The sequence below is a fragment of the Myotis yumanensis genome, unplaced genomic scaffold (assembly GCF_028538775.1).
Source record: "Myotis yumanensis isolate MYYU_CA2020_CCGP unplaced genomic scaffold, mMyoYum1.0.hap1 SCAF_1, whole genome shotgun sequence".
Classification (NCBI taxonomy): Eukaryota; Metazoa; Chordata; class Mammalia; order Chiroptera; family Vespertilionidae; genus Myotis; species Myotis yumanensis.
In genome coordinates this window covers 81,382,656-81,395,346 of record NW_027223752.1, presented here as the reverse complement: position 1 = coordinate 81,395,346, position 12,691 = coordinate 81,382,656, and the positions used below count along the sequence as shown (strand labels likewise).

Genomic DNA, 12,691 nt, shown 5'->3' with positions numbered 1-12,691 from the left:
GAGAGTCAGGGACAGAGAATCAGAGAGAGAAAGAGAGAGAGAGAGTCAGGGACAGTGAATCAGAGAGAGAGAGAGAGTTTGTCTATCTCTGGGAAGAGAGAACATCTCTGCTTCACAGTGATTTGACTGAGGGAGAGGCATCAGTTGGCTTCAGACCCAAGGGAGAGACCAGACCAGGTCACCCTGGTTAAGACTAAGTGAGCGTCACCCCTCCTTCTCCCACCTCTCTCTACCCGGGAATGTCTAGGCGAAAGCAGCGGAAACCCCAACAGTTAATCTCGGACTGCGAAGGTCCCAGCGCGTCTGACAACGGTGGGTGCCTGGGGAGGGAGGAGGGGGGAGCTCTGAGTGCAAGCCTGTGTGGGTCAGGCCAGGGCAAGGGGAGGGCCCCCGGGCCATGGGCTAAACCAGGGGGAGGACATAGTCACAGGGGGAGAGGACTGGAGGGGGCAGGGGGGGGGGGGACTGAAGGAGTTGAGATACAGGGACTAAGGAGATGACCTGTGGTGCGGAGAAGCCCCACTTGGCTTTTCTCAGGAATGATTCTGTTTGTGTTTTCCTTGTTGTTTTTCTCTGGATGAAATGGAGTTTTCAAACTGGCTCTGTCTCCCCACCCAAGAATTTTCTCCCCAGGTCCCCCTTTGCTCACTGGTCTTTGTGCCGTTGCTAAGTAACATCCTCAGACCTGAAGACTGTCTCTTAGGGGTGGGATTTTCCCCCCCTTTTCTTTCTGGAGAGTTGGGTTGCAAGAGAATGAATTGGATAAATGCGGAGATTCCCCTGAGGGAGAAGAGAAAAAAGTTTCTCATTGTTGGGCTGAGCAGAGAGCGGATCAGAGCTCCCAGAGGGAGATAGCTAATGTCGGTCAGATGAAGCCTGGTTTGGGACGTGTATCCGTGTCACCTGGGATAGAGGCTGGAGGGGAGGTCTGGGTGAGGTGCTTAGGTTTGGGCTTCAAGGTAGGCCTAGCTAAGAAAAAAAAGTATGCGTTAATACATGCATATCATTTTGTAAGGATATTATCATCTGTTTTTTAAGTAATAGAGTTTCTTTATGGGTGTTGGGGTAGATTTCTTATAGCATTCCAGGAATAGGCAGACAATAGAGCAATAGGGTACTGAGAAGTGATATTGTCCAAAGTCTCAGAAACAGAGGCATAGGCAGGATGAAAACCCAGGTTTCCTGAGGCTCAGGGCTGGTGGTGCTCACTCCACTAAATCAGGGTTTCCAAACTTGCTTGATGGGTAGATCTGGGCTAGAGTTCGGGCATCTATATCTTTGCAAATGTCCAGGTAATTCTTAGGATCAAGCAAGTGTTGGACATACTGGTCAGTGGTATGGCTATATGTGTTCTCACTGTGACAGTCATGATTCAGGGATAAACTATTTGTTTAGCAAATAGTTAATTCACCCAACAATGTAGTGTAGGATTAGGCACAAGGGTTCTGAAGCCAGACTCTTAGGATTCAAATCCTGGCTCCACCACTTGGTTAGCTGAGCAATCTCAGTTGTCTACTTTACCTCCCTATCCCTCAGTTTCCTCATCAGTAAAATAGGGATGGGTATACTAGCTACCTCATTAGGTTATTGGGAGAATCGAAATGAGTTAATATACGTATGTACAGCACTTGGAAAAATTACTAGCATAAATAAGTACTTAATGCACGTGAGTATTGTTATTATCATTATACTTTAGGACAGTGGCAATTCCCAAAGTGCTGAAATATGACCAAAACTCAGGAATCGCTTGGCAGATTTCAACATTTCTTTATGAGAGGGGTGCCATGAAAAGCTCTAGGAGAATGTATTTGAAGTGACCAAAACTAACCCATGCATTTTGTTTTCCACCTGTTGTAAAAACATGACCGGAGGTCAGTCACATCGGCGCTCCATGTGTGATGGCTCAACCTTAACAGACATACTGTGTTGCGGTAGAACACCTCCTCCTCAGAGTCACTGCTTTGCTGGGATCCCACTGTGCCCATATTTAGAGGCTCATGGTGGTGACATCTGTTCCCTCCTGGGACACATTAGCCCTTCTTAATGCCTCTGCAGGCCGGATGTTTCCTCCTCCTGCGCTACAGGAAACTTCCCTCAGACCCTCAGAGTTGCCTCACAGTCCCGCTCCCCTGCTGGCTTGATGTTGGAACAGTGCTTATATCTCCCCCAGCCCAGGAGGCATCCTTTCTCTTTTCCCAAGTCTGCTCACCCATTCTCATTCCACAGCAGAGCAAAAATCTGTGAGGGACCCCGAGGAACCTTCAGCAACTGCCCTGAGTGGCTTCTCAAGCTCCTTGAGCTGTAGCTCCCACTTGGGGCTGTGAATCCTGGGGGGCATAAAGATGCTGCTCCAAAGCCATCCCCATGGAAACAGTGTAGGCTTCCACCCAAGGTCAGCAACAAATTTCAGTTGAAATATTGCCTTGAGCCATGAAAATGAGAAACATAAATGTAAAGAGCAGCAAAGTAGTAGTAACTGTAGTTACCTCCTAAGATCTGTCTTAAGAAAAGCATAAGCGTTTTCTGATCAGCATTCTCCTGAAAGCGAAAGATCCTGGGTTACTTACATGACCTGGAGGGTTACTGGGTCTCATCTGTTAAGATGTGGAAGCTATGTTTGATGAAATCTAAAATTCCTTCCTGCTCTTATGAGATATGTAGATTTCTCATTTCCTCCTTTTCCACAGATAGGGTTTCTGTTTGCTTATGTGATCTTCAGGCTCCTGACTTTTCCTTCTACCTTTGAGACATTTTCTTGTTCTGAATGCCCCAACAATTAGGTAGGGAAGTTTCTTTTTCTTTCTTTCTTTTTTTTTTAATATATTTTTATTGATTTCAGAGAGGAAGGGAAAGGGGAGAGAGATGGAAACATCAATGGTGAGAGAGAATCATTGATTGGCTGCCTCCTGTACCCCCCTACTGGGGATCAAGCCCACAACCTGGGCCCTTGATCAGAATCGAACCTGGAACCCTTCAGTCCGCATGCCAACGCTCTATTCACTGAGCCAAACTGGCTGGGCCAGGTAGGGAAGTTTCTTATTTGGGGGCTCTTGTGTGTGTCCCTTGCTGTACCTGTGAAAGTATGGTCGTTATCATGAGCATCAGCAGACATTTATTTAGTAGGCTAGGGTGCCACTGAGGTTTTCTGGAGTCTTTGCCTTCTTTCAAGCAATGTTGACTCTATGTGACAAGCAAATGCTGAGCCTTTGTTGCACATTTTAAAAGCCGCATCTCTGCAGTGACCTAAGACGTCACCAAGAAACAGTCTGTAAAACCAGTTATCCAGCCATGTTTTTGTTCAGCTTCTTTGACCAGAACACCGAAACCTAACAGAATAGTTATTGCACATAAGTGATGAGAAGGAAATAGTCTATTTACTTTAAAACTCTGGAGAGAGAGAAAAAATCTCTCCCCTACAGAGTCTAGAAATCTGGATGAGAGAACATAAGGGACGTGAGTAGGGAAACTGTAAACTAGTACATCTGGGAAATAAAGGAAACAACCAGAAACCCAGATATTTAGTGAGAAGGAGAAACCAGGACAACAGCCAAACAGATCTAGAGGGAGAAATGGAAGCTGGCTGACATCAAGAGCAGCAAAAGGGGAAGAAAGCAAAATTAGAGTTTTAAGGGCTCTGTTCTCTTTATATCTGGAAGCAGAAAGCATCGTCCCTCAGGCTAAGCCCTAAGCCTTTCAGCCCTAGGTACCCCTGGGTCAAAAAGAGAGCATTTCTGAGTGGATAGAAGTAACTCAGGCATGATGTGGCAGAGAATGGAGAAGGAGGCAGAAAGCCTGGTTTTCAGTCCAGCCTGGACTTTGAAGGTTTGTGACCTGGGGCAAGTCCCTTCTCCCAGGGCTTCACCTTTTGGCCTGTAATTAATGACTCATCAATAATATTTGTGGAACATTTACTATTTGTCAGGCACTATGCTAAATCCTGAATGTATTTCTTGTTTATTCCTCCCAACTGCACTATTATTACCTCCATTAAAAAAATTTTGTGTGTGGTAAAATACTATACTCATTAAACACTAATGCCCCCTTTCCCTCTTTTCCCTTCCCCCTGTGCACCCCCCCCCCATCCCCCGCCCCCATCCCTGGCAACCACTATTCTACTTTCAGTCTCTACGAATTTACCAATTCCAGGTAATTCATATAATGGAAGCATATAATATTTGTCCTTTTGTGTCTGGTCTAATTCATTTAACATGTTTTCAAGGCTCAACCATTTTGTAGCATGTGTCAGAATTTCATTCCTTTTTATGGCTGAACCTCCATCTTAAAGAAGAGAATCCCAAGCCTGAGATAGATTAAGAACATTTCCCAAGGTCCCAAACATTACAAAGTGCTGGAACTGAGACTTTAACTCAGGTCTGTTAGATTCTGAGCTGGGACCCTCAATGACTGAGTTCAAAGAAGGGGTCAGATCTCTCAAGTCCCTTTCAGCTCCAAAGTGCTATGAATTCTGAGTCTTTTGATGTCAGAAAAATATCCATTTAAAATACTTTTTTATGTTTGACCCAAGATATTCCTATTCTGGAAACAAACATATTTTTCTCACTTCACACCACATATACAAAGCATTGTGCCTGCATAATTATCCACCGTGTTGCACAGGCCCTGGGTGCATTCGTAGGTGTGGGTGACAAAGGAGTATCTGTGTGTATTTAGGAGAGAAGAGTGAGGAAGAGAAGATGGGACATTATGCCTTAGAAATAGTCTATAGCAGCAGTTACAGAATCACTTCATAATTATGGACCCTGCCAATTAGTGTTGGTCCAATGTTTATAGTAAGTAGGCAGGTGTTTTGTTTCCTTAATGGCTGGAAAATTCTCAAACTCTTTGGAGAACAAAGCCTTTCATCTTACAATTAGAAATGTGGTTCAAGAGGCACATTGGGAAAGGCAATACAGTGGCTAAATTCAGTCAGGTTTAAATCATCAAGTTTTCTTCACGGAAGTAGAATGCATGAGAACTAACGTCTGGCTGTGGGCAGAATAGAGAGGGTGCCTGTCAGGAAGATTTAGCAGTGAGCAGCTCATTTTGCCTATGTCCACATTTTGGCCAGATTGGGCACAGATAAAATTTGTGAGGAGCAAAGTAGAAGGGTTGATGGGAAGGGCAGTACTCTGATAGGTACGGTGGTTCTCATCCTTGTGTGGACAGTAAAATCACCTGAGGAACTTTGCAAACGTACTGATGCCTGGATTCCACCCTCAAGGATTCTGAATTACTTGGTCTGAGGTGTGGCCTGACCATCAGGATTTTTAAGAGCTCTCCCAGTAATTCTAATAGGCAGCAAAGTTTGAGAACCATGTTGAACAAACCACCTTGCTGCACATTACCCACCTGTTTGCCTCTTTGTTCTCCCCCGCCATTCTCTCCCTAGCCTAAAGCAGCCGTTGGATGGCCCACCTGGTTTAGAGAGTCACCTGGTTTTCCCTTTTCCTCGTCATTTAAGCTCTTTATAAATTTAAACAACCATGTCCAGGTCTTAGGCCTTCATCCATCCCAGATTTTGCATGTGACCCAGAATAGCTTAGCTCACCTTATCTGCTATCTACTACACCATTACCAGCTTAGTTTATTCCAGCCAGTGTTTATGACTTCATTTGTGTCCGCCTAAAAATCATGCCCCCCTTTTCAAGACAGGCAGTGAGTGCAAAGTGCTGAGAAGTAGAGGGTTCCTCTTACAGGTGGCTGTTGATCTGTCACCTTTCACCAGGGACTAAATTTACCTTAAAGAAGAGTGCAGATCAAATTACGCATCAGAAAGCAAGTTTCATTAAACCCAAGAAAGGGGACAGTGTTTCTCAGGAGAAGATGAAAAGAAAAGGATTTCTTTTCTTGTAGGAAGACTTGACAAAACAGCAACTTGATATCAAATGTTCAATGCTAATTAACAAATGCTCAGTAGAAAGCTTCCATCTGATTCCCTGCCCTTCCTGAGGCTAGAGAGCAAATGGCAGGCAGGTGCCACACAGGGCCCTTTCTTTAGCATTAGGGAAGCCACACAATGTTGATGTGCTTCAGAAAGCACTGGACAGGAGTCAAAATTCTGAATGCTTCCTTCACTGATTTACTGTGTGGACTTGGAAAAGTCACTTAATCCCTCCAAGCTTAAATGTCCTGATGTGTAAAAATAACATTGCACTAACCTGTGACTTGCCAAATTGCAACAGACCCTCCCATTTCCTCATTGTAAGGGTCAGCCCTGGAAGCACTTAGCTCATCTGTTACAGAGCCATCATTTACTATGTTATGATTCTTATGAATTATCTGAAGTTTCAAGACATAACTCAGTAAAATGTTTTCAGTGAAAAAAAATAGCAAAATTTCACCCGGTCGGTGTGGCCCAGTGATTGGGTTGATTGTCTACTGATGAATCAGGAGGTCATGGTTCCACTCCCTGTAAGGGCACATGCCCAGGTTGTGGGCTCGATCCCCAGTCGGGGGAGTGCAGGAGGCAGCCAATCAATGATGCTCTCGTCATTGACGTTTCTATCTCTCTCTCCTCTCTGAAGTCAATAAAAATATATTAAAAAATAAAAGATAGCAAAATTTCTGTTCAAAGGTTAAATGATGTTACTACTATTAGGTTGTTTCAACTCCTTCCAAAAAAGATTCCCTACCCTTGACATATGCCAACGATATTAGCCAACATTTTATTTCAGAAATTAGTAAGATTAATAAGAAAAATGACAAATTTTAGTATACACAAATTTTAGTGTATTTCAGTTTATTTTGTTTTGCCACTGACAATGTAAATTCTCTAATCCATAATATTTGGCACTCCCCCGAAAATTTAAAGTTCCATATGTACATACTAAGAGCTTCTCGAGTTTTTGTCCCCACAATACTTCTCTGAGGAAGGTAGCACAGCTACAATATTCCCACTTTACAAAAAGGGCAATAGTGGCATAGTGTGGTATGACTGACCACCACGCCTCAACTTACCAGTCAGGCAAGAACAGAACTGGGACTAGAACAACATGGGTTTGCTGTTGCTCAGGCAAACCACAAAACTACGAACTTGTGGTCACCTCCTGTTAGTGAGATAAATTCTTTTAGGAAGTGGGAAATCCATTTCAAGGTAGGAAGGGACTGAAGAGCACCCGATCTGGGAGGCATCTTATCCCTACATACCTCTCTCAGAATAGGAGGCTAGGAGGCTTGTTGCCCGGAGCAAACGTTAAGTAATTTCTAGGCATTCAAACCAGTTTGAAGCTGAAAGGGGCTTTAAATCCAGAGGCTGCCAGGCAGCCCCTGCTGCATTTTTCCCATTGTTTCAGGACGAGCTCCCCTCCCCCAAAGTTAGAGCTAGGTGGGCCGGCATCTCCCCAAGCCTTCCCGTCCTTAATAGTGACAGTATGTTGCAAGAGGACAATGAAGGAAGAGCAGAGAAGATGGCTCATTTAGGAGATGGCTCCTTAAATAAGCATGAACTTTGTAATTTACGTCTGGAGCAGCTGATCTGTGGAGTAACTTGCACTCAGCTATTATTCCGGAGGAGGAGGGGCAGGGTGGTTGGAAAAGAGGAGTCCTGAAATGCCTTTCTTGGAAATTCTACCTTGCAGCCTCCCACCCTGAGAAACTTCTTTTGTGGAGGGAGGGGAGGGGAGGGTGGTAATTGAGGTGAGGAAGACAGGATCAACCTTGGGGTGTTTTGGGGTGTGTGTTGATGGATGAATGTTTTGGGTTCCCCCTGCGCTCTGGCTTCTGGGGCTCCTCTGAGGAGATCGGACCACCCTCTCTGGAGTCTACGATTTCCAGGCTCAGCGGATCTTTTATGCAAAGAAAAACAGGAGAAGCCTATCGCTTTGCTCTGTTGAACAGGGTTGTGTTTCCCACTGTGCCCCCTTGAGCTTGCCGGGGGGAGGGGAAAGGCCTGGGCAAAGGCATCTGGAGATGGGGTGAGCTGGCAGAGGGCAAGGAAAGGTGAACCCCCACCATGACCCACAGCACCTGTCACTGAGCCTCCGGAAACCCTCCTAAGCTCCAGGTTCCCGCCCCCGCACACCCACCTCCGCCCCAGCTCCCGCCGCCCTCCCCAGCAGTTCCCCCTCACTAACTCTCCTCGCCAGCAGCCCCACCCCCATCTCCCCTCTCCCAGCTTTCTGGCTTCTGCTCCTCCCACCTCCGCACCGCCCCGCTCCCCTCCCCCTCCTCCCTGCCCCCGCCGCCGCCTCCGATCTCCATCTCTGCAGTCTGGGCCGCTGGGTGCAGAGGCTGCCGCAGCCCCGGTGGCCACCGCCACCTCCCCCAATCCCCATCCCCATTGTCTCCCACTCCACCCAGCCCTCCACCTCCCCCACAACCATGGCGCACGAAGCCGGGAGAAGCTCCCTTCTCAGGGGGCCCTGCGGGGAGCCGGCGGAGTCCGGAGGTGCGGTAGGGTCCGGACTGGGCACGGGTGGGGGCGGAGGGGACACGCGGGGGGGAGGGGAGGACTTTCGGTGGACGGGATCAAATGCACGGTTATCTGCATAGACGCTCGTCCGTGTCCCACACCTATTCCGTGGGCCCGCTGGTGGCCCGGGGTTGGTGGGGGGCGGGGGGGGACTACCCAGCAGGGCACTAGCTTGCGTGTTCCCCCACCCCACCCCACCCCCTGCTGGGGTTCTCGTGTCCAGGAGGGTCAGGACTGAGCTCTAGCCTTCTGCCTGGCCTGATGGTGAGCTCATCTCCCCTCCCCCAACCAGCAGTTACTGGGCTCGTAGTTAATTAGAACCTCCGGATAGCCGTTCCGACCGCACCACCCACGCTTTCTCCTCTTCTTCCCAGGTGATGCTAGCGAGGAGGACCACCCCCAAGTCTGTGCCAAGTGCTGCGCACAATTCACTAACCCGACTGAATTCCTCGCTCACCAGAATGCATGTTCTACTGAACCCCCTGTAATGGTGATCATCGGAGGCCAGGAGAACCCCACCAACTCTTCTGAACCCCGGCCTGAGGGCCACAATAGTCCCCAGGTCATGGAGGTGGAGCACAGCAACCCCCCGGATCCTGGGTCCTCTGTGCCCACCGATCCCACCTGGGGGGCAGAGCGGAGAGGAGAGGAGTCTGCAGGGCATTTCCTAGTCGCTGGCACAGGTACAGCAGCGGGGGGAGGAGGAGGCCTGATCCTGGCCAGTCCCAAGCTGGGAGCAACCCCATTACCTCCAGAGTCCACCCCTGCGCCGCCTCCTCCGCCTCCACCGCCCCCACCGCAGCCCCCAGGCGTGGGCAGTGGCCACTTGAACATCCCTCTGATCCTGGAGGAGCTGCGAGTGCTGCAGCAGCGCCAGATCCACCAGATGCAGATGACCGAGCAGATCTGCAGGCAGGTACTCCTGCTCGGCTCCCTAGGCCAGACGGTGGGCGCCCCTGGCAGTCCCTCAGAGTTACCTGGGACAGGGACTGCCACCTCCACCAAGCCCCTGCTTCCACTCTTCAGCCCCATCAAGCCTGTCCAAACTAGCAAGACACTGGCATCTTCCTCCTCCACCTCCTCCTCCTCAGGGGCAGAAACGCCCAAACAGGCTTTCTTCCACCTTTACCATCCGCTGGGGTCACAGCACCCTTTTTCTGCCGGAGGGGTTGGGCGAAGCCACAAACCCCCACCTGCCCCCTCCCCAGCCCTGCCAGGCAGCACAGATCAGCTGATTGCCTCGCCTCATCTGGCATTCCCAGGCACCACGGGATTACTGGCAGCACAGTGTCTTGGGGCAGCCCGAGGTCTGGAGGCCACCGCCTCCCCAGGGCTCCTGAAGCCAAAGAACGGAAGTGGTGAGCTGGGCTATGGGGAAGTGATGGGTCCCTTGGAGAAGCCTGGTGGACGGCACAAATGCCGCTTTTGTGCCAAAGTATTTGGCAGTGACAGTGCCCTGCAGATCCACCTGCGCTCACACACAGGTGAGAGGCCCTATAAGTGTAATGTCTGCGGAAACCGCTTTACCACCCGGGGCAACCTCAAAGTGCATTTTCACCGGCATCGTGAGAAGTACCCGCACGTGCAGATGAACCCTCACCCAGTGCCAGAGCACCTGGACTACGTCATCACCAGCAGCGGCCTGCCCTACGGTATGTCTGTGCCACCAGAGAAGGCCGAGGAGGAGGCAGCCATGCCAGGTGGAGGTGTGGAACGCAAGCCTCTGGTGGCCTCTACCACAGCACTCAGTGCCACAGAGAGCCTGACGCTGCTCTCCACCGGAGCAGGCACAGCTGCGGCTCCTGCACTCCCTGCTTTCAATAAGTTTGTGCTCATGAAAGCGGTAGAGCCAAAGAGTAAAGCTGATGAGAATACTCCTCCAGGGACTGAGGCCTCCGCCATTGCAGGGGTGACAGAAAGTGGCACAGCAACTCGCATGCAGCTAAGTAAGTTGGTGACTTCACTTCCCAGCTGGGCACTGCTTACCAACCACTTTAAGTCCACGGGGAGCTTCCCCTTCCCCTATGTGCTCGAGCCCTTGGGGGCCTCACCCTCTGAGACGTCGAAGCTGCAGCAGCTGGTAGAAAAGATTGACCGACAGGGAGCCGTAGCAGTGGCCTCTACCGCCTCAGGAGCCGCCACCACCTCTGCCCCTGCAGCTTCAGCTTCAGCTTCATCCGGACCTAACCAGTGCGTCATCTGCCTCCGGGTGCTGAGCTGTCCTCGAGCACTGCGCCTGCATTATGGTCAACATGGAGGCGAGCGGCCCTTCAAATGCAAAGTGTGTGGCAGAGCTTTTTCCACCCGGGGCAATCTGCGTGCACATTTCGTGGGCCACAAGGCCAGTCCAGCTGCTCGGGCCCAGAATTCCTGCCCCATCTGCCAGAAGAAGTTCACCAATGCAGTTTCTCTGCAGCAGCATGTTCGGATGCATCTGGGGGGCCAAATCCCCAATGGTAGCAACCCGCTCCCTGAAGGTGGGGGAGCTGCCCAAGAGAATGGCTCTGAGCAATCTACAGTCTCTGGGGCAGGGAGCTTCCCCCAGCAACCATCTCAGCAGCCATCCCCAGAAGAGGAGTTGTCTGAAGAGGAGGAAGAGGACGAGGAAGAAGAGGAAGATGTGACTGATGAAGATTCTCTGGCAGGAAGAGGCTCAGAGAGTGGAGGTGAGAAAGCAATATCAGTGCGAGGTGATTCTGAAGAGGCATCTGGAGCAGAGGAGGAAGTGGGGATGGTGGTGGCAGCAGCCACAGCTGGGAAGGAGATGGACAGCAGTGAGAAAGCAATTCAACCTCCTTCGCTGCCACCGCCACCACCATCAGACAGCCTGGATCAAACACAGCCGAGGGAGCAGGGAGGCAGTGAGGTTGCAGAAGTCACCGAAGAGGGGGGCAAACCAGAGAGGAGCTCAAGCCCGAAGGCAGCACTCGCCCTCGAAGGGGAAGGCAGTAGCACCACCTTGGTGGAGGAGCTGAGCATGCAGGAAGTGATGAGAAAGGAGCCAGGAGAGAGCAGTAGCAGAAAGGCCTGTGAGGTGTGTGGCCAGACCTTTCCCACCCAGGCAGCCCTGGAGGAGCATCAGAAGACCCACCCCAAGGAGGGGCCACTCCTCACTTGTATTTTCTGCAGGCAGGGCTTTCTCGAGCGGGCTACCCTCAAGAAGCATATGCTGCTGGCTCACCACCAGGTACAGCCCTTTGCCCCTCATGGCCCTCAGAATATTGCTGCTCTTTCCTTGGTCCCAGGCTGTTCTCCCTCCATCACTTCCCCAGGGCTCTCCCCCTTTCCCAGAAAAGATGACCCTACAATCCCATGAGCCTTTTTTTTTTTTTTTTGTACCTGCTACCCTTTGACCTAGTTTGCAGAAACTGAGAGCTCTGTAGAAGGACCTCTGAGATTTAAGAGGCTTCATTTGTCTTTTTCTCTAATTTCTTGCATAGTATGTCCCAAGTGGTTTTTCTCTAGTCCCCGAGCTTGGAAACCGTGCTCACAGGAGGATGACCCCCCTGAGGAATTTTTCTTCTCCATTCATTGTACCTGAGGGAAATAGATTCTCTACAGCTTTCATATTCTCAAGGGAAACCCTTCCCAGCTTCCCTGGGGTGACCCTTCTCCCCTCCCCTCTCTTCCACTCCCTTTCCCTTTGGCAGGTGCACCTGAGCACCCACGTTTGGAATTGCAGCCCAGCCCAAAGGGACCAGCAGCTGTCCCTGGAGGGCTCAGTGCCACTCCTCTCTGGTGACCAGGTCAACCTGCAGGGCTTCTTCTCCCAAGACATTCCTGCCCAGCTGGTGAGGGTGGGCCTCCTGTCTTTCTGGAACTAGAGCATGGCTTTCCTGTCCAGTGACCTGCCCACCCAAGCCTGGGAGTTCCAAATCCACTTCCACTACCACTACCACTTCGGCACCACCAGTGCTATTTGGTCCAAGAGCTGTGGCTGGGGACGTGCCTCCAGCAACAGGATTCAGAGAGGCTAAAGAGAAAAGAGCCCTCCTCTTCTTATTTCAGCCTCCTGCATCTAAGGCAGTGCCTGAACAGCTTATCATAGAAGAGAAGTAGCAAACTGCATTCCTTCCCCCTGCTCCAAAAGGTGCTAGCAATGAAGGTGCAGCAATATCTGTATCTGTGGCTCAGCCCTAGAGGGTAGGGAGAAATAAAGGGCATACTCTTGCCAGTAAGCTCCTTGATAATCTCATTAAGGCAAAGGTCGATATGCCAAGACATCTCCAGCTTCTTGTATTCCTTCATCATTGCCTCTCCAAGTTAGGAAACAAGTGAATT

General features: G+C 50.2%; 1 protein-coding gene across 2 annotated transcripts; it reads left to right on the top strand.

Annotated features, from left to right (window-relative positions):
- Positions 1-12,376, top strand: SALL2 (spalt like transcription factor 2). 2 transcript variants are annotated; one of them, XM_070426258.1, is made up of 2 exons: positions 1-312; positions 8,785-12,376. In XM_070426258.1, exons 1-2 carry the CDS (start codon positions 240-242, stop codon positions 11,724-11,726), a joined length of 3,015 nt encoding a protein of 1,004 aa, XP_070282359.1. In that variant the 5' UTR covers positions 1-239; the 3' UTR covers positions 11,727-12,376. The 2 variants fall into 2 exon arrangements, with proteins under 2 accessions (XP_070282359.1, XP_070282361.1); XM_070426260.1 differs by lacking the exon at positions 1-312 and adding an exon at positions 8,193-8,386.
- The last annotated feature ends 315 nt before the right edge of the window (positions 12,377-12,691 follow it).